At 40.0% G+C, this 27018-nt stretch overlaps 2 protein-coding genes and 1 non-coding gene across 3 annotated transcripts; 2 read left to right on the top strand and 1 right to left on the bottom strand.

Moving 5' to 3' along the window:
* Positions 1–1244: 1244 nt before the first annotated feature.
* On the bottom strand, positions 1245–1317 carry trnak-cuu (transfer RNA lysine (anticodon CUU)). The gene has a single exon. It is a non-coding gene; the product is annotated as a tRNA-Lys (tRNA).
* Positions 1318–7822: 6505 nt separating this feature from the next.
* Positions 7823–8716, top strand: LOC135738545 (trace amine-associated receptor 9-like). Its single transcript, XM_065256645.1, has 2 exons — positions 7823–8216; positions 8322–8716. The coding sequence occupies exons 1-2, from the start codon at positions 7823–7825 to the stop codon at positions 8714–8716; spliced, it is 789 nt and encodes a 262-aa protein (XP_065112717.1).
* A 13203-nt stretch (positions 8717–21919) lies between these two features.
* LOC135737962 (trace amine-associated receptor 4-like) lies at positions 21920–22810 on the top strand. The gene has a single exon (XM_065255807.1). The coding sequence runs from the start codon at positions 21920–21922 to the stop codon at positions 22808–22810; it is 891 nt and encodes a 296-aa protein (XP_065111879.1).
* Positions 22811–27018: the final 4208 nt, after the last annotated feature.

The raw sequence follows: 27018 nt of genomic DNA, 5'->3' as shown, positions 1-27018 counted from the left end.
CACAATTCAGAAAACCGCAATTCAATGCATCTATTGGATTGAGGAGGTCGTACTGAATGGATCAATAATAAATTGAGAATTGTGCCATCCCTAGTCATGGATATCGCCTGTGACGAAAGCGGTAAACGCCACCTATTTTTATTACGTCACTGGTGAACTTAAAATTAGAGTGAGAGCATCGGCAGGTGCGCAAGATTAGTTTGTGCGTAAAACCATTGTGTGCGTGAGTCTGCAGGTGTTGACTTGACAATGGTGGCAAACAGGACTTGGTAGCGAGAGTCACAGCTTTAGGACTGCTATGGACATGAGTGTGAACAATTATGAGTATAAGCAACAGAGAGTAACTTATCTTACCTGAAGGGTTGAGAGAAAGAGATACCCTGAAGGAGTGTTTCCACAAACGGAGAGAGCGAGAGTACTGTTATTGTTTCCCGGCGTGGATCTTCCAAGTTCCAAGTGGTGTATGAAGTCGTGTGGGGTTGAGAAATGCACTGGCAGACAATGTATAAACGGAGACAACAGTTGCTTTCCCTAGCATGGTGCCGCCCGGTAAAGCTCAGTTTGTGACCAGTTTGTGAGTACTTGCCTCCCCAGAACCTAAAAGGCCTCTCTACCCGAATACATGAACGCACACACAGTCACACACACCCACAGACACACATAAACACTCTCTCATATGCATATGTGTGCCAAACGGCTATTACCTTTGTTATGTGATGCTACTGTGAAGTGTTTGATTATGATGTGGCATTTTGGGTTGTTATTTCGTTCTGTGTTGGACTTCTAAAACGTTTGCATGGTATAATTATGATTTAAACGATATGAAATGTGAAACCTGAGTTACAACATGTGATGCCATGATATGTTTTTTTTTTTTTTGTTTAATTGTTACGAAATTACGTAAATATGTAAACATGTATTATGTGATACTGGCAAGCTAAGAGTAAACTGTGAAATTTACTATTGAACCTGTTTATTTTTTCATTTTCACATATCTGTGTAACTGGTGGCATGAGCTAGTTTTTTAAATATTTCACATTGGTAGATAGTTATTTGCCTGGTGCCCAACTTAAAACTATTATATACTTTGAAATAAGAGGAAAATCTCATTTAAATACGTGACGCCATAGCTCAGTGGTTAGGACACAACGTTGTCGTTTGGGAGACCCGGGTTCGATACTCGTCTCCGGCGGTAATTTGAGACACATTATTTAAACAAAGGGCGGCCACCGTTACATAAGTGGCGCCCAACGTGGGGCTCGAACCCACGACCCTGAGATTAAGAGTCTCATGCTCTACCGACTGAGCTAGCCGGGCAAATGGATATTCTTTCTTTAAAATCACAGTCCAACTATGAGCAACTTCTTACCACTTTAACAGCAGCTGCGCAACAAAAGGAAACTGAGACTGATCAACTACTAAAGGCCATGAAAGTTATGTTGACTGAATCACTGCAGACCACTGAAACTTCCCTGAATGATGTATTTCAATATATGGTTGAACAATCACAAGAAGAGTTACGGCAAGAGCTTAAAACCACACGACAACTACAACAAAAGGAACTGGAACGACACACTGCGGAAATAGCCAGAGGCAACCTAAAGGTTGAGGAGTTATCTAACACAATAGGTGACCTTCAATGTGAGATGATGAACAATTTTAAAGCTCACGACAAAGTCATTAAAGATCTGCAAGCATCTATAGCTACACATGTACTCCCTTCGGCCACAAGTATACCCACTGCTGCCACACACCACGTATCCACGTCTGCCACACCTATAACCATTTACACCGCCCATCACACTCCAACGGCTGGCAAAAGTGATCACTTGAAACTAGTTTTCCCTACCTATGGAAAAACTTCTGATGATCCTGATCCATTACTGTATTTGGCAAAATGTCAAGACTTCCTAGCATTGCACCCACTCACTGATACAGACATTTTGGGAACTTTCCGAACAGTTCTGTTTGGTACAGCAAGAGACTGGTGGGAGATCGCTCAGTCATCCATAAATACCTGGGAAGAGTTTCAGACCGCATTTCGTTCAGCATTCTTGTCAGAAGACTACGAAGACTAATTCGCAGAACGAGTCCGTACACGAATACAGGGAGAAAAGGAATCAATACGAGATTTCGCTTTCACTTACAGAGCTCTCTGCAAACGGTGGAAGGCAACACTGACAGAAGCTGAAATAATCAAACTGATACTCAAAAACATAAAACCACACCTCGCCAGTCAACTACGTTATCGAGTTAACACTGTTGAAGACCTGGTTAAACTGGGTCAGCAAATTGAAAAGGACTATGAACAGCAGATACAGTATGATTTTGCAATGAACAGAAAGTCAATTCCAAATGTTTCCCCAAAGCCACCAAATCAGCCAGACCACAAAACTCCTTTTACACGATGTTGGAGGTGTAAGGGAAACCATGCACCAGGGAATTGTCGGCATTATGCATCTACTGCTAACCAGCCTGGTAAACCACACCAACCCCCTGGCAGTAATAAATTTTCTCCAAACCCTAAACCTGGACCTCAGACATCTAACACTGCCATCACTGCTACAGTAAAACCTAAATTGACAAAAAACAGAAAATCAACACATTTACCAACTACTGTTTCCCCTCCTATTGTACCATCACAATTAGTTGTTCCAGTCTCCCTTGGTGGCTGGATAGGAAAAGCTATTGTAGACACTGGGGCAAGTTATACAATGATTCATGAAAAGTTGTTGGAAAAACTTACCCCTTCTCAAAACTTGCAGCCTTGGGCCTTGGGGCCCTTATATCTAGCAAATGGAGAAGAAGAAGTTCCAATAGGATGGATACACCAACAGATTTGTCTTCAAGAACATTCATTCACATTGCCCATTGCTGTCCTGGCATCTAATGCTCTTGCTTATTCAGTAGTTCTAGGACTGAATTTCATTTTTTTCAGTGGCATGCAGCTTAATGTTATTGATGGACAGTATTCCTTTAAGTCAAAACCAGATGAACACTACCTATTCCAACCTGGAAACGCTACAGTGCCTACAGGTAGTCAAGGTAAAAACCTGATTCATCATGCCAAAAAGCATAAAAGCTTGTCTTTATTAAGCATTGTTCCACCACCACAACCAAAGCTTATACTCTCATCTCCTGACACCACTCACGAGAAGGCCTTGATTAATGAAGCTGTAGAAAATGCTCATCTGACACTGGAAGACAAACAACAATTACAAAACATCTTGGAGACCAACACACAAGTATGTACACTTCAACTTGGACGAACAGATGTCCTACAACACTGCATATACACTAACCACCGAGTACCTATTAAGCAAAGGCCTTACCGTATGTCTCCTGTCAAGCAAACTCTAGTAAGGGAACAACTGGATGAAATGTTAGAAGCAGGAATTGTGGAGCCATCAAGCTCCAGTTGGGCTTCTCCAGTGGTCTTGGTTCCAAAAAAAGATGGAAGCACGAGATTCTGTGTTGATTACAGAAAGGTGAATGCAATAACTGAGAGTGATGCTTACCCTTTACCAAACATCGCAGAAATCCTGGAGTCTCTTGCAGGAGCATCTATCTTTTCCACTATAGACCTCAACAGTGGCTATTGGCAGGTAGCCATGGAACCTTCAAGTAAAAGAATGACTGCTTTCATCACTCCTTTTGGGCTTTTCCAGTTTAATGTAATGCCATTTGGACTTAAAAATGCCCCAGCCACTTTCCAACGCTTGATGGAAACTATACTAGGAGAATTGCGAGGAACACTGTGTTTCGTCTACATTGATGACATCATCATTTTTTCTGAAAATTTCTCCCAGCACTTACATGATATCCGGACTGTCTTTCAAAGACTGCAAAACACAGGATTGACCATTAACCTTAAGAAGAGTAAATTCTGCCTTCAAGAGATTGGATTCCTAGGCCATGTGGTCAGCACCCAAGGAATCATGGCAGATCCGAGCAAAATAGAGGCCATCCGGTCTTACCCAGTACCCACCAACCTCAAAGAAGTACAACGGTTTCTTGGAATGGCCGGATGGTACCACCGGTTTGTTCCGAATTTTTCACAAATTGCCGAACCCATGAATGCCCTGAAGAAGAAAGGTAATACATTTCAGTGATCAGATCAATGCCAGGAAGCTTTTGAAAAGCTCAAAACATGTCTCACCTCACCACCTATACTTGGTCATCCAGATTTGCAGCTTCCCTTTACGGTTTACACGGATGCCAGTGACATCGGCCTTGGTGCTGTTTTAGCGCAAAGAAAGGAGCAAGGCAGAGAAGTTGTCATCGCTTATGCAAGCAGAACCCTAACCAAGGCTGAGATGAATTTTTCTGTTACTGAGAAGGAATGTCTGGCAGTTATCTGGGCACTCGAAAAATGGCAATATTACCTGGAGTACAGACTATTCACCGTAGTGACTGATCACTCTGCTCTTCAATGGGTAATGTCATCTAACAAAACCACAAGTCGACTCATACGATGGGCTTTGAGGTTACAGAAATTTGATTTTATTATTGAATACAGGAAAGGCAAATTAAATGCAGCACCAGATGCCCTTTCTAGAATACCTCACCTACCTACATGTAACATTTTCACCACCCAGGAGAGTGAAGTCGATTTTCCAATCACTGTTGTAGACCTATGGGAACAATAGCACAAGGACCCAAAAATTGAAATGATTTTCAAAAGCATGGCAGAAAACATACAAGACACTCCAGAACAATACGAGATCATGGAAGACAAGTTGTATGTTAAGACTCAACTGTCAAAGGGTCAAGTTCTGTACCGAATATACTTACCTGAAGTCTTCATTCCAACCATTTTACAGCACTACCATTCACACCCTTTGAGCGGTCATGGAGGTATCTTCAAGACATACAAACGTCTTCAGAATGTAGTCGTTTGGCCAAAAATGTGGACCGATGTCAATAACTATGTCAAGTGCTGCACCAAGTGTCAAAAACACAAGTATGAAAATCGAAAACCTGCTGGAAAGTTACAACCCATAACGACTACCAGACCTAATGAAATGTTGGGAGTGGATATCATGGGCCCATTACCCAGTAGCAGTCCTCACCGCCATGAATATCTACTAGTCTGTGTAGACTATTTCACACGTTGGGTTGAATTGTTCCCTATGCGTAAAGCAAATGCAGAAACCATTGCTTCGATCCTACGAAAAGAGGTTTTTACCCGTTGGGGTGTACCAAACTGTCTTCTGTCGGATCGAGGAACCCAATTTGTTTCTTCACTTTTCAAAGAACTATGTGCACAATGGAACATCACACACAAACTGACAACTGCCTGCCTGCGGGTTGAATTGTTCCCTATGCGTAAAGCAAATGCAGAAACCATTGCTTCGATCCTACGAAAAGAGGTTTTTACCCGTTGGGGTGTACCAAACTGTCTTCTGTCGGATCGAGGAACCCAATTTGTTTCTTCACTTTTCAAAGAACTATGTGCACAATGGAACATAACTCACAAACTGACAACTGCCTACCACCCACAAGCAAACATGACCGAAAGAATAAATCGCACCCTCAAGTGTATGATCGCTTCTTACCTTGATGGAAACCATAAGAAATGGGACCAGTTTCTACCAGAGCTCCGCTTCGCCATCAATTCAGCACTACAGGAAAGTATTGGGATGACCCCGGGGGAACTCCAACTGGGTAGAAAGCTTCAAGGACCATTAGAAATACTGCTCCAAAAGCAGAAAGTTGATCTTTTACCATGTGACCCACCTTATAATGTAGTGAGCCATATTGTCCAATTGCAAGAGCAGGCAAAGGAAAACTGTACACAAGCAAAGAAACGCCAACTCCGAAATTACAATAAGGGCCAACGTGAACTCTCTTTCAAAAACCAAGACCGTGTCTGGCTAAGAAACTTTCCTCAGTCCAGCGCTCTACAACACTTCAGCGCTAAGCTTGCCCCCAAATGGAAAGGACCATATAGAGTCATCAAACAATTGGGACCATTAAACTATGAAATAGCTCTGGAATCAAATGGTGAAGATGTCAGAACGACACATGTCACAAACCTAAAAGCTTGTTATCCTACAGCCGCCGATATGGAGGCATATGAAAAACAAAGACTCAGAGAAATCTTCCAAGATTCCCCAGAAGATGATACAGAGTTTTTGGGCTTCTGAGAAGTTTAAATACCTTCCAACCATGGGGTTGTTTTTCTCTGGGGGGGAAATGTGACGAAAGCGGTAAACGCCACCTATTTTTAGTACGTCACTGGTGAACTTAAAATTAGAGTGAGAGCATCGGCAGGTGCGCGAGATTAGTGTGTGCGTAAAACCATTGTGTGCGTGAGTCTGCAGGTGTTGACTTGACAATGGTGGCAAACAGGACTTGGTAGCGAGAGTCACAGCTTTAGGACTGCTATGGACATGAGTGTGAACAATTATGAGTATAAGCAACAGAGAGTAACTTATCTTACCTGAAGGGTTGAGAGAAAGAGATACCCTGAAGGAGTGTTTCCACAAACGGAGAGAGCGAGAGTACTGTTATTGTTTCCCAGCGTGGATCTTCCAAGTTCCAAGTGGTGTATGAAGTCGTGTGGGGTCGAGAAATGCACTGGCGGACAATGTATAAACGGAGACAACAGTTGCTTTCCCTAGCACGGTGCAGCTTGGTAAAGCTCAGTTTGTGACCAGTTTTTGAGTACTTGCCTCCCCAGAACCTAAAAGGCCTCTCTACCCGAATACATGAACGCACACACAGTCACACACACCCACAGACACACATAAACACTCTCTCATATGCATATGTGTGCCAAACGGCTATTACCTTTGTTATGTGATGCTACTGTGAAGTGTTTGATTATGATGTGGCATTTTGGGTTGTTATTTCGTTCTGTGTTGGACTTCTAAAACGTTTGCATGGTATAATTATGATTTAAACGATATGAAATGTGAAACCTGAGTTACAACATGTGATGCCATGATATGTTTTTTTTTATTTTTTTATTTTATTGTTACGAAATTACGTAAATATGTAAACATGTATTATGTGATACTGGCAAGCTAAGAGTAAACTGTGAAATTTACTATTGAACCTGTTTATTTGTTCATTTTCACATATCTGTGTAACTGGTGGCATGAGCTAGTTTTTTAAATATTTCACATTGGTAGATAGTTATTTGCCTGGTGCCCAACTTAAAACTATTATATACTTTGAAATAAGAGGAAAATCTCATTTAAATACGTGACGTCATAGCTCAGTGGTTAGGACACAACGTTGTCGTCTTGGAGACCCGGGTTTGATACTCGCCTCCGGCGGTAATTTGAGACACATTATTTAAACAAAGGGCGGCCACCGTTACACGCCTTACACTTGTTTTCATGTACTTCCTAAAATGTAAATATGTAAATTATCTTTAAACCCTCAATTATACATTCATTAACCTTTAATTCAGGGCAAAGTTTTTTATTCTAATCTCATGAGTCACAATGTTTGTGTATCACTTATTTACATATACATCTGGAGGAGGGGTTGAGACCTGACCTGAACTGTATATATGAACACCTCCGAGCTATATCTCATTTATTCTGAGGGAGTTATATTGAATGGGCATGTAGTGTATTTATGTATTGAGTGTATTGCCTTAACCATGTTGTAATTTTAAAATGATTTGGTTTAAACTTTGGGTTATAATTGTCTGCCTTTACAAAAGATGTCATATAATGCAATGTCTTTCAATGAGACTGAGAATATTCTCCAGTGTTATCCTTTACATCCAGACTCTTGTCCTAGAAGTCATCGGCTCACTGTTGTTAAAGTGACAATGTACACTTTCATGTTACTCATGATCCTCATGACAGTTTTTGGGAATCTGCTGATCATCATCTCCATCTCTCACTTCAAACAGCTTCAGTCTCCAACTCATCTGATCGTTCAGTCATTGGCTGTGTGTGACTGTCTGCTGGGTTTACTGGTGATGCCCTACAGTATGGTGCGATCTGTCGAGGGCTGCTGGTTTTTTGGAGATGTTATTTGTAAAGTTCATTCTAGCTTGGATGTAACCTTCTGTTTTTCTTCTTTAATACATCTTAGTTTAATATCTATTGATAGATACTTAGCCATCTGTGACCCTCTGAGGTATAAAATTAGGATCACAAACAACACTGTGACTGTATTAATAACCCTTACATGGATCTTTTCATTTGTGTACTGCTTTTCTGTTGTGGTTTCAGGAGTGAATGCTGTTGGTTTGGAAGCTTATATATTACAGATGTCTTGTTTTGGTGGCTGTGCTGCTCTTTTTAACAAAGAATGGGGACTAATTAGTTGTATCTTGTTTTTTCTTATTCCAGGAACTATAATGAGCTCTCTGTATATCATCATATTCAATGTTGTAAAAAAACACACAAAGGTTTTGTCAGAGAAAGTGTCTGTGACCACCACAGGTGTTAACAGTCAAAGCTCTGCACACAGAGAAAGAAAAGCAGCTAAAACTCTGGCTCTTGTTATGGGCGTTTTCTTTATCTGCTGGCTGCCTTTTTCTATTTCTGCTGCTGTTGACCCTTTCCTTAATTTTGTGACCCCAGCTGTTGTTTATGAGGCTTTATTTTGGTTTGCCTATTTTAACTCAACTTGTAATCCTTTGATCTATGGATTTTTCTATCCTTGCTTTCAGAAGGCCTTTAAGACTCTCATATGCACTTATATCTGTGGATTCAATCATTCACATACTCTGACATTTGAATAAATACAGTTTCTGTAGATAAATAATAACCAGTGACTGAATACATGTTGTGAAGCTGTAAGTGTTGATTTCAGAGATATTTAATTTATTTATCATTCTTTTGATGTAGTTTCACATGTTCTAGTTTATGTATGCTTAAATCTTTTGCTAATTTGACATTATTCAAACATGCATACATAAATATTTGAGTCTAAAAAACTCCAGGCCTTTTAATCATCTCAATGAGGAGATCATAAATATTAGATTAGTTTGTATGCTTTCTGATTTGAGACATTTAAACCCAAGAGGATGTTTAATACAAAAGTATTCAGAGGAAATGACAACTGTTTAATCATACATGAATAAAGTCATGATTCAAATAATATATTTCTGAATTATAACTGTAGTGAAGGTAACTAACTTACAAGTATTTCTAATAGTGACTGTTAATGAGCAAACAACCTAGAATAAGACCAGATGAAAGGTAAGCTGTGATTATAGTCTATTCAATCTACATATCAGGTCATAAATCATGGCTATTATTTTATGGTCTGGTGACTGAACCATAATAAAGGCACTTTCTAAAGTTACCAGCCAATCAGCTTTACACTAGCCAAATTTTTCCAGTGAAAATAAGAGAAATTATGAGTGCCACTGAATGCAACAATGATTCGTTTTTTCTTTTGCGTGCATGCGACAATCCTGACAAAACATGACAACATTTTTGTGATGAAACATAAGCTTTCTTAATTTCTCTGTCGATAGACATACAGCTATACTGGGGCACAGGCCCCCCATTTTTTGTTGACTTTTTTTTGAAAGCCTGCTGTGTGCAAGAAGTGTGCAACACTTCTATACAATGTCCTTTGCTTAACCCTATAACTGTCACCGCCCCTTTTGAGTGGGGGGTGAAAAGGTGATCTGCACGTTAAAATTACTATAACTCTGGCATACTTTGGTTTAGAAGCAAAATCTTGGACTCTTTTTTAAGAAGACAATTTATAGTTTTACACTGAGGTGTTTGAAGTTGTAAATATTAAATGACAAAAAAGTTATACCCGTTTAAATTTATTTTAAATAATAAAAATAATGCAATAAAGTATATACTCTCTAATCAAATGTATATAAAAATTAAAATGTTTTACTCTCAAAACACCACACCAATAAAGACACAAGTCTCAACTAGTTCTGAACCAAATTTTAGGTGAAAATAACAAAAAATGAAGTTTCTGTCACACTTTTAGTGGTTTTACCAACCAAGGCCACTAGGTGTCAACGGTTAGTTGCAATATTTTGTCACAAGTTAATAAATTACTGTCTCTGCATTGTGTTTAATGCAAAAAGGTTTTGAAATATGAAAACTACATTCTTAGAGCTTTCCAACGATATATAGTTTGTCAAGATTTTTGAAGATTCATATATTCATTTTGAAGAATATTAGAATTATGAATATATACGAATTCATATGGACTCCTACAGGGTCACTGACAAATAACAAAATGACTGTCCCTACTAAATTTCCATCATCAAATGGCCTTGAAATATGAAAACTACATTCCTAGAGCTTTCCAACAATATATAGTTTGTCAAGATTATTTCAAGATTATAGGGTATTAGTGTTATAAATATATAATCATTTATATGTATTCCTATGGGGGGAGTGACATTTAACAAAATAACTGTCCCTATTCAAATTCTATCATCAAATGGCCTTGAAATATGAAAACTACATTCCCTGAGCTTTCCAACAATATATATTTTGTCGAGGTTATTTGTTATGTAATAACATTTTGGGGCCACCTGTTGGTCTGCAACATTTTAGAAAATGACCCTTACTACATACTTTTTTTTCCAATATGGTGTTGATATATTAATACTACATTCTTAGAGCTTTCCAACGGTATATAGTTTGTCAAGATTGGTGTAGGTTTAGACTATGTAATTATTGTTTTAAATATGTAATGCCAAACGTCCCACCTGTGGGACAGTGACAGTTATAGGGTTTTAACCCACTATTCTACAGTGCAACATGTACTGCAAAAGATAAATATGTATTTAAAAATATTTAGGTTAAATCTTCATCATACCTAACATTATTAACATGTTTGGAGGCATACATGGCATAAAATGTTTGGTAATAATGACAGCATAGAAATATTTTCTACATTACACAATGATAGCAATGATTAATAACTTATTTTTACAAGAATATTTTATGACTGCTATACTAAATAATCTCAGTCATAGTTACTGCTAACTGTTATGTAAGTTAGTGTCCTAGAGTTAAATATTAGTAAACTAAATATTATTTTTGTATCTGAAAATACAGAACAGTATAACACATACATCTGTTTATTTTCTCAACAACAATGCAATTCAATAGACTTGACAAAAGGTTTTCCTGAGATTTTTCCTCTAATGTTTGAGACCTGACAGGGTGAGGATGTAGTTTGTCTTACCTCCCTTAAACTCATCATCTCTCCTTTCTGCTTCCCTATCCCTGCTTTGCACAAAACATTTCTTATGTCCATCTACAGAAGCCAATAAGGATCGAGTCAAAATAAGATTAGCATTTTTATTTAGAAACTTACTTCTCGTCATGTTTTCATAATTACTAATTCGTGTGGCGTCCCCTTTTGGATGCAGTTGCACGCGCAGAGGAATGCAAAGACGTGCGTGGACATGGATACATGTGTGCACACGTCAGTGCGACTGCTTTGTCGCTTTACAAGTGTAAATTGGGAAACTACATTGCATATGGATCTGTTTTTGCCGCTATTATCTTTAAGGAATACACTAGTTAACTGCTAAAATTTAAACTTGAGATTTAGACCTGGGCACAAAAGATTTACACTGGATCACATGCCCCATTAAAGGGGTGTGGCGACACCGCTGTCTTTTAGTCTATCCTCCCTGCTCTGCCTGTTTGTTCTCCTTCTTCCTTTTGTTTTCTGGTGGACGCGCTCCACTCCTTTCCCTGGTTTCTCGCGCTGGTTTCGCTGCAATCTGCGTGCAGCTTTATGTATCTTGCATGCAATGCCTCATGCATCACCAAACTGGCTAGTAAGTTTTTATTAACACCCGCCAAAATGAATTTTAACCCGCATTTGGCGGGTTGGCTAGTGTTAATTTAGAACCCTGATGATATGTGAAATTCCCTGGAGCTTTTCTTTAAACATTTTATTTTCTAAACATTTGTATACATTTAGCTGAAAAAGTTGGTATTAAAAGATTAAAGAAAACAAAAATTAAATAGTTGCCCATGTTAATTGTCAGCCTTCAGTATATGTACAGTATACACGTTTATGTTTGCAGTCTTTTAACTATGAATATTACTTCATTTCTTGTTCCAATTTTAATAAAAATACGGCTTTGTTGTTTATAATCTTTAGATATTCTCTATGTAACACTATGGGGCAGAATCCCGGACAGGATTTTCATTAAGCCTGACAGAGATCCCTGCATTAATGGCCTCTGCAATGACTCTTAGCATCTGGTTGTGGCACCATCAATAACGTCTCTCTGAAAAATATCTTTCCCTCCACGCTAAGGAGTGAGATAACCCTGTACTGCTCGATGTTGCTTGAGTGCTCTTCCTTAGGAATCCAGACACCCTCTGCATGTCTCCACAGCTGTGCCATTTTTCCCCTCCACCAAAAGACTTGGATGATTTTCCATATTCACTGAAGGAGTCTAGGCCACCTCTTGTAGACCATGTAGGGCATGGTCCTGGTGCTGAATTGGTCCTAGCTACCTTGACCTCCTCCTGGACCTCTTTCATAGTTGTCTCCTCGAGATTGAATGTTGCACTAGGTTCTGGTGGAGTTATAAATGTGCTGCACACAGTCAAGGTCCTCGTCTTTTGCACTATCCCTTTAGCTGGTACTGAGGTATTTGTCTACCTCATCTTGAGTGCAAGTCAGTCGACCACTACCCTCCTCCTCAGGAGTCCCCTAATGAATCCAAAGGGATTTGAAATAAAGGCTGCTCATTTACAGGCTCTCTCCATTCTCCTCTTTCTGTGCCACTCAGCTCAATGGGAAGTCATGAGCTTAGTCCTTATGATGTTATGGAGCTCTGCCAGAGCAACCTTATACTCCTCCTTTGCCTGCTTATTTGTGGCAAGCCACTTAACCTGGCTTTGTTCAAAGTGAATGGCTTGGGAATAGTCTTGTGGTGCATGGAAGGTCTGGGCACTGTGGAGTGCTTCCAGGCTGGGCTTCTCCTGTGTCTCACCAGGTACTGGACTTGTAAAATGCATAACTTGTTCACTAGACAAGCACTTCATTCTGGCCTGCAGACTTTTCCACATCTACCGACTGCACTCGTAGTCTTATTTCCATTTGCTTGTGTCAAAACCTGTATGTTCGTTTTATTGAGGCGCTCATTCTCCCATTCAACTCTTCATACTTGTGTTTCTTGCGTTCATACGCCTCTTCCAATCTGTCTTCCCAGGGCACAATCAATTCCAATTGTACCACTTGCCTTAATGATTCTGAGAGGAGGACCATACCAGGCCTAAGTGTGGTCATGGTGTCACGGAGTGACTTTGAAAGGGCGGAACCAAAGTGTGGAGAGAGGTTCCGCCCGGACCGTATACACAAACATCACTCACGTCCGGGAGCTCCATGGCAACCCAAATCAGGGTGTTATGGGGAACAGGTGCTTTGGTAGTGGGACGAACGCCGATTGGACAATTTGGCGATGGAGATGCACATAAAGAGTGCATGAGAAGACATACGAAAAGGACGGCTGACTCGGGACAAATTTACTTCCGCCAAGGGCGGATTGAGAACACAGGCTACCGAAGAGTCGGAGGGCCCCGGTGATCCGGCTATCGCGGACGGGCGAGCGGAAAGAGGACGGGGTCAACGAAGACGAAAGGGAGGCGCTGTTGTTCTTCAGGTCGTGTTTGCTCCGGTTGAGTCCGTGGGACGAACTGGTTGTTTGGGGTGAAGCAAAGGTGGAAAGTGAGCTGTAAGACGACTAGAATCTTGGTGTTGAAACGTGACGGAAGGACAAAGGGGCAAATGGATATACAGGTTTGAAGATAACAGTGTGGATAAAGACGTTATGATGTTGTGTGCTGATTGTAGGAGGTGAGAACATCCTACCTGGATTTGTTGAGAGATACGGGGCTCAAACGGACGCCATCTTGGTCCGGGCAAGGATTGGCGAAACGACTGCCTTCAGAGGAGGAAAACAAGGATTATTCAGCTGACACTGTGAGTACATCATATAGGGATTTAAATTCTACTATCTTACCTGTTTGCGGAGTACTAATCCCTCTTTGTGGAAGTTGTGGAGTTGTGTAACAGCGGCCCCACTGTGGGAGGGACCGGTGGGAGTGCCGAGCGATAAAGGAGGGCAACTGGAAGCGGCTGTGACGTACATTGTGGTCTGCCTGGTGTGCTGCGTTTTGGAGTTCCGGAAGGGAGGAGCCTTCGGTTGAAACCGTATGGTACAGACCTTAAGCCACTGAGTGCGTGAGTGTGGTGTGACAAAAAAATTGCTTTGAAATTTGTACACTGGAGCCTTGCTTTGCAGTGCTGTGCCCCCTGTTTGTCTGTGCACACTCCGAGGCCGAGGGGTAAGCCCCGAAGAGAACGAGACGCAACGCCACTTTGGCAGGAGCCGTTTCTTTTATTATACGCCACTTACCTGTTGATACCTACCTGTAAGCCCCCACTGTAGAGAGCCATCGTCTGATACCGTCTCAGTGTACTACGTACAGAACGCCACTTACCTGCTGATACCTACCTGTAAGCCCCCACCGTAGAGAGCCATCGTCTGATGTCGTCTCAGTGTACTACATACAGAACGCCACTTACCTGCTGATACCTACCTGTAAGCCCCCCCCCCCCCCCCCCCCGTAGAGAAACGTCGCCTGAACAGGAAATGCCGAAGACCACTTACCTGTAAGCCCCCATGGAGAGACATTGCCCCCAACGATATCTACCGGCAAGCCCCCCCCCTGCTGTGATAATTAAGGACTGAGACCTTTTTTTAGTATTTAATCCCCCCTACTTGTTCTTTTAAATATTTAATAAAATGGTTAAATTTGAATTCTTTCTCTGTTTGGTCATTGGGGTGTTTTGGGACCTCCCCGAGGTGGAAATAGGGGGAGTGTGACCCGCGACAGGGGCGGTCCACTTCCCCGACCTGTGACAGATTTTGGCGTAGTCGGCAGGGCACCCCGGGTTGAGCGACCAAAATTCCCCAATGGCCAACAAAGTTTTTTAAAGATCTTAATTATGCCTGTTACCACGAAAACCTCCCGTTCTAGGGACTAGAACGGATTGGCGGGGGAGGATGTCACGGAGTGACTTTGAAAGGGCGGAACCAAAGTGTGGAGAGAGGTTTCGCCCGGACCGTATACACAAACATCACTCACGTCCGGGAGCTCCATGGCAACCCAAATCAGGGTGTTATGGGGAACAGGTGCTTTGGTAGTGGGACGAACGCCGATTGGACAATTTGGCGATGGAGATGCACATAAAGAGTGCATGAGAAGACATACGAAAAGGACGGCTGACTCGGGACAAATTTACTTCCGCCAAGGGCGGATTGAGAACACAGGCTACCGAAGAGTCGGAGGGCCCCGGTGATCCGGCTATCGCGGACGGGCGAGCGGAAAGAGGACGGGGTCAACGAAGACGAAAGGGAGGCGCTGTTGTTCTTCAGGTCGTGTTTGCTCCGGTTGAGTCCGTGGGACGAACTGGTTGTTTGGGGTGAAGCAAAGGTGGAAAGTGAGCTGTAAGACGACTAGAATCTTGGTGTTGAAACGTGACGGAAGGACAAAGGGGCAAATGGATATACAGGTTTGAAGATAACAGTGTGGATAAAGACGTTATGATGTTGTGTGCTGATTGTAGGAGGTGAGAACATCCTACCTGGATTTGTTGAGAGATACGGGGCTCAAACGGACGCCATCTTGGTCCGGGCAAGGATTGGCGAAACGACTGCCTTCAGAGGAGGAAAACAAGGATTATTCAGCTGACACTGTGAGTACATCATATAGGGATTTAAATTCTACTATCTTACCTGTTTGCGGAGTACTAATCCCTCTTTGTGGAAGTTGTGAAGTTGTGTAACAGCGGCCCCACTGTGGGAGGGACCGGTGGGAGTGCCGAGCGATAAAGGAGGGCAACTGGAAGCGGCTGTGACGTACATTGTGGTCTGCCTGGTGTGCTGCGTTTTGGAGTTCCGGAAGGGAGGAGCCTTCGGTTGAAACCATATGGTACAGACCTTAAGCCACTGAGTGCGTGAGTGTGGTGTGAGAAAATTGCTTTGAAGTTTGTACACTGGAGCCTTGCTTTGCAGTGCTGTGCGTAGGGATGGGTATCGTTAAGGTTTTAACGGTATTACTACTCTTACCGGTACTGCTTAACGGTCCGGTGCTTTAACGGTATTCTTATCGGTACTTTGGCCAATGTTAACATTTGATCACGAACCTATGTTCACATGATTAAGTTAATTATGTGTCTGCATTTCATTATTACAAATTAATTTCTGGATATAATTTCTAAATATTATACATATATTTATTAATGCACCAGCGTGAAAGCTGCAGAAAAAATACTCTAAATAGGATATTTAGGCAAAATAAATGTTTACATGCTGATTTTTCTTTATTTGGGATTTTAAAAAGAAGTAGAAAATATGTTGAATGCATAACGTTCAGCATTTCTCCCAAAAGAAATCAACAGAATTTCAACGTAAGGTAAGCAAACCAATTAGGGAGATTGTACATTTATTTTAAATGACGTGAACAATGTTGATTCAACATGATTTTAGCATACATGCCTGACGTTGATGCGGCAACCACCAGAGATGATGGTTGAATTTTGTAGGCTGCGACTTTCTAAGGACGTATTTTAAGACCGATTGCGTCACAGCAGCGCGACTTGAGGCTGTGACTTGTGTTAATATTATTCTGTTTATGTTGCGTATTTCTAAGGTTGATTAATTTTATATACTGTTGAATAGTTTAATCTACATCAACGTGTCATATTTTCTAAAATAAATGAATATTTTTCTGATTCCATATTTATTTAAATAAGTCAGAAACGTCTCCGCTGTGTCCTGCTGACAGGCGCGGTGGGCGCGTGCAACAGGTGACGCAAATTATAGGTCCTCCGAGGGTTAGACTGTCTCATTTCAGTTCTCTTCGCAGACTTCTGAGGCTGCCACCTTGAAAGACAGAGTGCTCCCCTTTTAAGGTTGTATGCTTAGAAGGTCGCAGCCCTTGAATTGGGACACAGCTTCTTTCTGCACGTAATACACTTTTGAAAGATGCTTTGACAGATTGCTTGTGTTTCCGCCCTTACATGCAAACATCTTGTTGCACTTACCTGTATGACAACGAGCGTTGTCTGCATCAACTCTAGTGAAGTATAACCACACTTTTGAATGTTTTGCTCTATCCGCCATCGTCACTCTTTGTATTAAGCGGTAGTTTTCGTGCTGTTATGCGTGTGCGTGCCCCGCGCTCGTTGTTGTGGTTGTGTTTGACAGACAGACAGCCTCCGCGGCGCGCATGAGAGATCTCACAGATCTCACAGACAAACGTCTTAATCGCAAATTAGAAATGTTTGGTGAGATAAAATGTGCACGAAAACATTATTAAGCAAGAATACATAGTACATTTATTTTTATTTTTTTCTCCAGGACCGAAAGCAGAACCGATAGCGTCAGATCTTACTGATACTACGGTCTTTCATAATTTAGCCCCGGGGCCAGTTTAATACCGGGTTTCGGTACCCATCCCTAGCCCCCTGTTTGTCTGTGCATACTCCGAGGCCGAGGGGTAAGCCCCGAAGTGAACAAGACGCAACGCCACTTTGGCAGGAGCCGTTTCTTTTATTATACGCCACTTACCTGTTGATACCTACCTGTAAGCCCCAACTGTAGAGAGCCATCGTCTGATACCGTCTCAGTGTACTACGTACAGAACGCCACTTACCTGCTGATACCTACCTGTAAGCCCCCACCGTAGAGAGCCATCGTCTGATGTCGTCTCAGTGTACTACATACAGAACGCCACTTACATGCTGATACCTACCTGTAAGCCCCCCCTGGGTTATAGTTTTGTAAAGGGTTTCTATTAAATGTTGTGGCTGGTCTGGACTCACACAGATGTCTAGAAATGAGAGTAGCACCTACCCCAAAACTGGTGATGTTAATGTGGTGGTCAAAGAAATGTAAGGAAGCAGGATTTAAAACCATAATGCCTGTGTTTATTAGCTTGAAACTGTATTAGGTACTGTAATGCTTTACAAATGCAATCTATCATCTTATTACAAATATATTCCAAAGAAAAGTGAATGATTTATAAATTATTTTGGCATTATTGACAATATAGAGAGGATAAGGTATACCGTATTTTTCGGTCTTTAAGCCGCGTTTTTTCCATAACTTGGCTGGTGCTGCGTCTTACAGTCAGGTGTGCCTTGTAAGTAACCCTCTGAAATACAAAATGAGACAAACTGTCACTGAATTTATCACATTTACATGGATCTGTTCATTTGTGTAATGCTTTTCTGTTGTATTTTCAGGGGTGAATGCTGTTGGTCTGAAAATATGTATTACAGGTGTCTTGTTTTGGTGGCTGCATTCTTTTTTTTTTATTGGGGACTAATTTCTATCATTTTGTTATTTATAATTCCAGGAACTATAATGAGCTCTCTCAGAGACAAAGCTGATCTTACATGTCAGTATAAATCTAAGCATTTTTGGAGATTTACTAAATTTCTCTCTGGTAAGTAAATTAAAAGTCAGCTTTAAAAATACAGCAGATGTCTATTAGCAAAAGTAAAAGTTTGTATGTATGGTTATGTTCTTAATAATACAGGTGTCTGATTGATTCAACACTCAAGCATTCAGTTAAGCAGGTTTTGTTAATTTAAATACCAAATATGTATAGTTATTAGCATATACAACACAACAAATGTCTTTAACATAGATATCTTTACCATGCTTCAAAAGCAAGGCAGCACAATGTAATTTAAACAACTGAAGTTACATGATATTAAATGGTACATTGTTACACTATTTAAATAAGGCAGATGAGTTGGTGGTGTCAGAAGTCAAAGCTATATATTTTCACAGGCTTTTGAACTGACCTCAAAGTGAAAGGAGGGGAGGAATTCAGCCCAGCGGTGTTGTTCCTTACTGTAGTAGGTTCTGAGGTATCGTCCGATTTCCTGATTTAAACGCTCGACCTGTTTAAAGGTTTTAAGAGGTGAACTGAGTTCCCCTATCTGACATGGTGTCTTCTGGGATACCAAAGTTTCGAAAGACGTAGTGGAACACGGCTTGTGCAGTTTCCATGGCTTTGGGTAATCCTTTTAAATGGATTAATCTGCAAGACTTAGAAAAGTGATCTATGATTACCAGAATGGTGGTGAAGGTAATGGATGGTGGGAGATCGGTGATGAAGTCGATGCTGATGTGAGACCAGGGTCGTTCAGAGATGGATAATGGTTTGAGTAATCCTGATGGGAGTTTCTTAGGAGTCTTAGACTGGGCACACACTTGACATGATTTAACAAACCGAGTAATATCAGGAGACATAGTGGGCCACCATAATGAGTTCTGAGTTAGAGAAATTGTTCTGGAGATACCAGGATGACCCGAACAAAGGGAGATGTGGACCCACTGAATGATTCGAGTTCTCATAGGAGAAGGTACTGTTTGGTTGCTGGGCATTCTGGAGGGGATGGATCATTGATAAACTCGTCTTGTAGTTCTTGCATGATATCCCAGGTAATCGGGGTGAGGATGAGGGATGGGGAAATAATAGGAGTTGGAGTGTCATTGAGAGGTGTTGCCTCCAGACAGTGAGAAAGAGCGTCAGCTTTGGTATTCTTACTGTGTGGTCGATAGGTAACGGTAAAGTTGAAGCATAAAAAGAACAGACACCATCGGGCTTGACTGGGGATACCTGTTTCGCCATAGCGACTACTCCAGTGGTGTTACGTGAACAGGTTTTAGGCAGGGCATTACGAATAAGATTATCGATGTGCACAGCCAAGTTGATGTACCTGGTGAAGGAAAGATCTCCCCCTTTGCATGCTTACTCCGGTTGTAAATCATTATCCAGGCTGTGTTGGAAGATGTCTTTCAGAGCTTTTTCATTCCATCCACTTTGGGCAGCCAATGTACGGAACTCGATCGCATATTCTGCAACTGGGCGATTTTGATTTTGATTCATAAGAATGATCTGTAACGAAGCACTCTTACCTCTCGCTGGATAATCGAAGTCTTCTTTCAATTGTTGGATGAAGAAGGGGTATGAGGTATGAAGTCTCGCGTCTGTGTCCCAGACGGCCGCAGCCCACTCGATAGCTTTGCCTGTGAGTAAAGACATATAATTCGCACACTTCTTCTTATCAGAAACCTGTTTGTCTTCATGATCATTAAAGTACTGTAGATGTCCAATTGTTGACTAAACCCCTTTACCTGATCGCAGAACCATTAAACTTTTCTGTTTCAGAGATGCTCACTTTGTTGACTCTAGCGACCGGTAGTAATTGAATATTGCGGGTAAGGTGCTTGTTCATGGCTTGCAAGCTTTTCAGTTGTTCCTGGTACTTCTGTAAAAGCTCACTTTGAAGGTTGTATGCAGCCTGCAGATTGGCAACATCTGCTGGATTCAGGGTAGGCGAAGTATTCTGTAAGGAGGGAACCAAGGCAGCAGAATCCATTTGCAAATGTTTATTAAACAAACAGTACAACAGTACAACAAATCCAAACAGTAGGCAGAAGGGGTGATTGTTAAACAAGCAATGGTCAAAACACAGTAAGCAGATATATCCAGGCAAACCGAAATCAAGGGGTAATCCAAGAGACAGAGGTCCAGAAAACAGGCAAATATAACAGGTAATCAGAATATAATAATAGATAAACGAATGGTAAGGCAGCCAAACTGGCAATACTTCGCATCGTATAGTTGCCGTGAGTGTGCTTATGAAGGGAAGAACCCGGAGGAGGCAAGAAAGCAGAGGGCGGCACTCAGCTAGAACTCCGGTGAGGGCTCCCTCTGCTGGCGTGGCATTACAATTAGCAGGCATTTAATTGCTGTAAATGTATGGAAGAATGAGCAGGAGACATGATAGCTTTCACACAAAACCCAAATGGGATTGATTTATTGTCTGTATTTTTCCAGACTAATCTAGTATTAGGTGTCCTTAACTCTCATGCGTGCAAACAAAAACTAAAATGCACAAAAGAAAACAATACGTCTAACGTTACCCCACAGCAGTATTAAAACAAAAACACTTCTTCTCTTCTATTTTTTTGCTTCCTCCCCAACTCTACATTGCCCCCTCCTGGACACCTCCCCCCAAACAGTGTCAAAGTGCAGTTATTAACCCCTCTAAACATTACTTCCACAAATCATTAACACATTATTTTATATATATAGCAAGCTCTGATGTTACACCAGGGTTTTTCCACAAAGCGACTTCTCTTCTTAATGTTGGTTTTGGTCTTGTTTTCTCAAGTCATCCCCTTTTGTTTCAAAGAATAGTGCAACAGCCAGTGACTGTGGCTTGCGGTGCAGAGCAAAGCATGGGTATAAACAAAGCATAAAGCGCCTAGTGTTTGAATATTTAGTCACAGGGAGGCACGTGGATTTGAAGACACACAAACAGATGTGCAGGGAATAATAAAATGGATTGTGGCTATTGGACTGTGAAGGTCGTACTGAATGTATCAACATTAACTGGAGAATTGTGGCATCCCTAGTCTTGGATATCGCCTTACACTTGTTTTCGTGTACTTCCTAATATGTAAATATGTAAATTATCTTTAACCCCTCAATTATACACTCATTAACCTTTAATTCAGGGCAAAGTTTTTTATTCTAATCTCATGAGTCACAATGTTTGTGTATCACTTATTTACATATACATCTGGAGGAGGGGTTGAGACCTGACCTGAACTGTATATATGAACACCTCCGAGCTATATCTCATTTATTCTGAGGGAGTTATATTGAATGGGCATGTAGTGTATTTATGTATTGAGTGTATTGCCTTAACCATGTTGTAATTTTAAAATGATTTGGTTTAAACTTTGGGTTATAATTGTCTGCCTTTACAAAGGAAGTCATATAACGCAATGTCTTTCAATGCGACTTTTCTCCTGTGTTATCCTTTACATCCAGACTCTTGTCCTAGAGCTCATCGTCTCACTGTTGTTAAAGTGGCAATATATGCTTTCATGTTACTCATAATCCTCATGACAGTTTTTGGGAATCTGCTGATCATCATCTCCATCTCTCACTTCAAACAGCTTCAGTCTCCAACTCATCTGATCGTTCAGTCATTGGCTGTGTGTGACTGTCTAATGGGTTTACTGGTGATGCCCTACAGTATGGTGCGATCTGTCGAGGGCTGCTGGTTTTTGGGAGATGTTATCTGTAAAGTTCATTCTAGCTTGGATGTAACCTTCTGTGTTTCTTCTTTAATACATCTTAGTTTAATATCTGTTGATAGATACTGGGCCATCTGTGACCCTCTGAAGTACAGAATGAGGATCACAAACAACACTGTGACTGTATCTATCACCCTTACATGGATCTTTTCATTTGTGTACAGCTTTTCTGTTGTGTTTTCAGGGGTGAATGCTGTTGGTCTTGAAGCTTATATATTACAGGTGTCTTGTTTTGGTGGCTGTGTTCCTCTTTTTAACAAAGAATGGGGACTAAGTAGTATAATCGTGTTATTTATTATTCCAGGAACTATAATGAGCTCTCTGTATATCATCATATTCAATGTTGTTAAAAAACATGCAAAGGTTTTGTCAGTGAAAGTGTCTGTGACCACCACAGGTGTTAACAGTCAAAGCTCTGCACACAGAGAAAGAAAAGCAGCTAAAACTCTGGCTCTTGTTATGGGCGTTTTCTTTCTCTGCTGGCTGCCTTTTTCTATTGCTGCTGCTGTTAATCCTTTCCTTAATTTTGTGATCCCAGCTGATGTTTTTGAGGCTTTATTTTGGTTTGCCTATTTTAACTCAACTTGTAATCCTTTGATCTATGGATTTTTCTATCCTTGCTTTCAGAAGGCCTTTAAGACTCTCATATTCACTTATATCTGTGGATTCAATAATTAAGATACTCAGACATTTGAATAAATACAGTTTCTGTAGATAAATAATATCAATGACTGAATACATGTTGTGAAGCTGTTAGTGTTGATTTCAGAGATATTTAATTCATTTATCATTCTTTTTATGTAGTTTCACATGCTATAGTTTATGTATGCTTAAATCTTTTGCTAATTTGACATTATTGAAACATGCACACATAAATATTTGAGTCTAAAAAACTCCAAGCCTGTAATGATCTCAATGGGAAGATCATACATATTAGATCAGTCATTATAATAAACAACAGAGGTTAACACAAACTGTACCAGACAGTTTTAGATCTGAGATGTATATTACCAATTATATTACTTGTCTTTTAATGTCCTGACCTCAATAGTTTGTGTGTTTTGTGAATTGAGACATTCAAACCCAAGAGGATGTTTAACACACAAGTATTCAGAGGAAATGACAACTGTTTAATCATACATTAATAAAGTCATGGTTTAAATAATAAATGTTGGTAGCACTTTATTTTACAGTACGTGTACTTACAGTGTACATATATGGTAAATAAGATGTACTTACCGACAAATGTGTGGTACTTACTTTTAGGTATCTACAAGGTAAGTAATTGGTATCATTACTGTACTTACCAGTAGTACATACTTGGTAGTTAAAATGTAACTCTAGATAAGTACTGGGTAATAACATATACATACGTATAGTGTAGGTATACTGTAACTAACTAGAAACACTACTCTACTTACAAATGAATGTACAATATAAGTATTTAGTATTTACATGCAAGTTAGGGTAAATGACAGGTATTTAAAGTGTACATATATGATAACTAATATCAAACACTACTGTACTTACAAATTGTATATACATGATAAGTGTGTTGTACCTGCAGGTAAATGTAAGTTATACTTATACAATACCTATATGATAAGAACAAACATTACTGATGTGCCATTGGTACTCAGTATCTTTGTCCTTTAAACCAAGCATTAAATAACCGTATGCATTAACTACTGGGTACATTCACTAGTACATCCATGGTAACTACATGGAAACAGGACTGTAAAATAAAGTGTTGCTTTTTACACAGTTATTATATAGGACCTACCACCTAAGATATAGCATCATATACATGTCACTGTGAAGCAAACCCAACCATTGACTATCCTACGCATTAACTACTGGGTACATTCACTAGTACGTCCATGGTAACTACATGGAAACAGGACTGAAAAATAAAGTGTTGCTTTTTACACAGTTATTATATAGGACCTACCACCTAAGATATAGCATCATATACATGTCACTGTGAAGCAAACCCAACCATTGACTATCATACGTATTAACTACTGGGTACATTCACTAGTACGTCCATGGTAACTACATGGAAACAGGACTGTAAAATAAAGTGTTGCTTTTTACACAGTTATTATATAGGACCTACCACCTAAGATATAGCATCATATACAGGTCACTGTGAAGCAAACCCAACCATTGACTATCATACGTATTAACTACTGGGTACATTCACTAGTACGTCCATGGTAACTACATGGAAACAGGACTGTAAAATAAAGTGTTGCTTTTTACACAGTTATTATATAGGACCTACCACCTAAGATATAGCATCATATACATGTCACTTTGAGGCAAACCCAACCATTGACTATCCTACGCATTAACTACTGGGTACATTCACTAGTACATCCATGGTAACTACATGGAAACAGGACTGTAAAATAAAGTGTTGCTTTTTACACAGTTATTATATAGGACCTACCACCTAAGATATAGCATCATATACAGGTCACTGTGAAGCAAACCCAACCATTGACTATCATACGTATTAACTACTGGGTACATTCACTAGTACGTCCATGGTAACTACCAACACAGTCTCACACCCATGGCGTCAATATTTGACGACACTTGACCATGCGTCAATATGTTGACGCGGAGGGTATACCTTTCGCGTCACTTTTTGACGAACTGGGGACTTCAATACTATTAGGTACGCGAAATTAAACAGTTGTCAACTGACATTGGGGTTAGGGATAGGTTTGGGTAGGGATGTCATTATGTAAATCTAACCCTAAACCGACGCGAAAATGGTAGAAAATGGTAAGAAAATAGGAAAGAGAATTTCGCGTACCTGATAGTATTGAAGTCCCCAGTTCGTCAAAAAGTGACGCGAAAGGTATACCCTCCGCGTCAACATATTGACGCATGGTCAAGTGTCGTCAAATATTGACGCCATGGGGTGAGACTGGGTTGTAACTACATGGAAACAGGACTGTAAAATAAAGTGTTGCTTTTTACACAGTTATTATATAGGACCTCCCACCTAAGATATAGCATCATATACATGTCACTGTGAAGTGAAGCAAATCCAACCATTGACTATAATACGTATTAACTACTGGGTACATTCACTAGTACGTCCATGGTAACTACATGGAAACAGGACTGTAAAATAAAGTGTTGCTTTTTACACAGTTATTATATAGGACCTACCACCTAAGATATAGCATCAAATACATGTCACTGTGAAGCAAACCCAAACATTGACTATCATACATATTAACTACTGGGTACATTCACTAGTACGTCCATGGTAACTACATGGAAACAGGACTGTAAAATAAAGTGTTGCTTTTTACACAGTTATTATATAGGACCTACCACCTAAGATATAGCATCAACCATTGTACAGTAGGTTTCTAGTTAGTTACAGTATACATACATACACCATATATGCCTTTCATTAACTTACACTGGCCTACAGGTACAACACACTTATCATGTATATACTATTTGTAAGTACAGTAGTGTTTCTTGTTAGTTACAGTATACATACACCATATGTGCCAGTCATTTATTTATGACCTACAGGTACCATACACTTATCATGTATATACAATTTGTAAGTACAGTAGTGTTTGATATTAGTTATCATATATGTACACTTTAAATACCTGTCATTTACCCTAACTTGCATGTAAATACTAAATACTTATATTGTACATTCATTTGTAAGTACAGTAGTGTTTCTAGTTAGTTACAGTATACCTACACTATACGTATGTATATGTTATTACCCAGTACTTATCTAGAGTTACATTTTAACTACCAAGTATGTACTACTGGTAAGTACAGTAATGATACCAATTACTTACCATGTAGATACCTAAAAGTAAGTACCACACATTTGTCGGTAAGTACAACTTATTTACCATATATGTACACTGTAAGTACACGTACTGTAAAATAAAGTGCTACCTAAATGTTTCTAAAATATAACTGTAGTGAAGGTAACTTATTGCAAGAAAGTTTTTCAAGATATTCTCTTCAAGCATTTCTAATAGTGACTGTTGAAATGTAAACAACCTTGAATAAAACCAGATGAAAGTTAAGCTATGATTATAGTCTATTCAGTTTACACATCAGTTCAAAAATCCCGAGCTATGATTCTTTGGTCTGCTGACTGAACCATAATAAAGGCACTGTAACACCAGTTTACAAGGAACAGTCAAATGTGCATTTCAAAAAATATTTTAAAGAAATTGCAGTAAGTAAGAGGTGGAGTAGCAGGACCGTGCACAGACCTTTTGAGGGGCATGTACTGAAATTGAAAAAGGGCACCCCCTCCAAATAAATATCACGTAATAATCGTCTTAAAAGCTTTATATTTATTCCCTATTAATGATTGAAAAAAAAAATCACTATTAATGAATGAAAAATTACATTTTATGATATCTTGCCTTGTAAGTTGGCTTTAACAATTTACCTCCGGGGTGGTTGTCTGTATTTGGCCTATTTGTAGTCATGTGTTTGTGAACCGCTCTTGTGTACTCGCTCTTATTTAATTGTAGAATATATTAATTTTATTTTTTTCCTCTGCTTACATACATAAAGTTTAATAAAAATATGTTTGAAGAAAAAAAGCTATTCTGTTTGGTTTTATAAGCTAATATTTATTATTTGGTTAACATGTTTATGTATGTCTTTGAGAAGAGGGAAAAATAGGAGATTAAAGATCAAAATAGGAGATTATACTAGCCATACCATTAGCATATCCAACATGTATCTGCTTACCTGGCAAAAACTGCGCTTAGGACCAGACCTTGGTCTTTAGAAGGTGCAAATATCTGCATAACTGAAAAATATACTAAATAGACTTTACTCTATGCAGTTGATTTCAGAATAAAACG

Source organism: Paramisgurnus dabryanus, chromosome 12 (genome assembly GCF_030506205.2).
Source record: "Paramisgurnus dabryanus chromosome 12, PD_genome_1.1, whole genome shotgun sequence".
Lineage (NCBI taxonomy): Eukaryota > Metazoa > Chordata > Actinopteri > Cypriniformes > Cobitidae > Paramisgurnus > Paramisgurnus dabryanus.
The sequence above is the reverse complement of the archived record's forward strand: the minus strand, read 5'-3'. Positions and strand labels throughout refer to the sequence as shown.

Excerpts from the sequence above, each read along its gene's own strand:
- LOC135738545 (XM_065256645.1), top strand. The coding sequence starts at position 7,823 with ATGACAGTTTTTGGGAATCTGCTGATCATCATCTCCATCTCTCACTTC. Across the intron at positions 8,217-8,321 it reads TTCAGGAGTGAATGCTGTTG|GAACTATAATGAGCTCTCTG; the intron begins GTTTGGAAGCTT and ends TTCTTATTCCAG.
- LOC135737962 (XM_065255807.1), top strand. The coding sequence starts at position 21,920 with ATGTTACTCATAATCCTCATGACAGTTTTTGGGAATCTGCTGATCATC.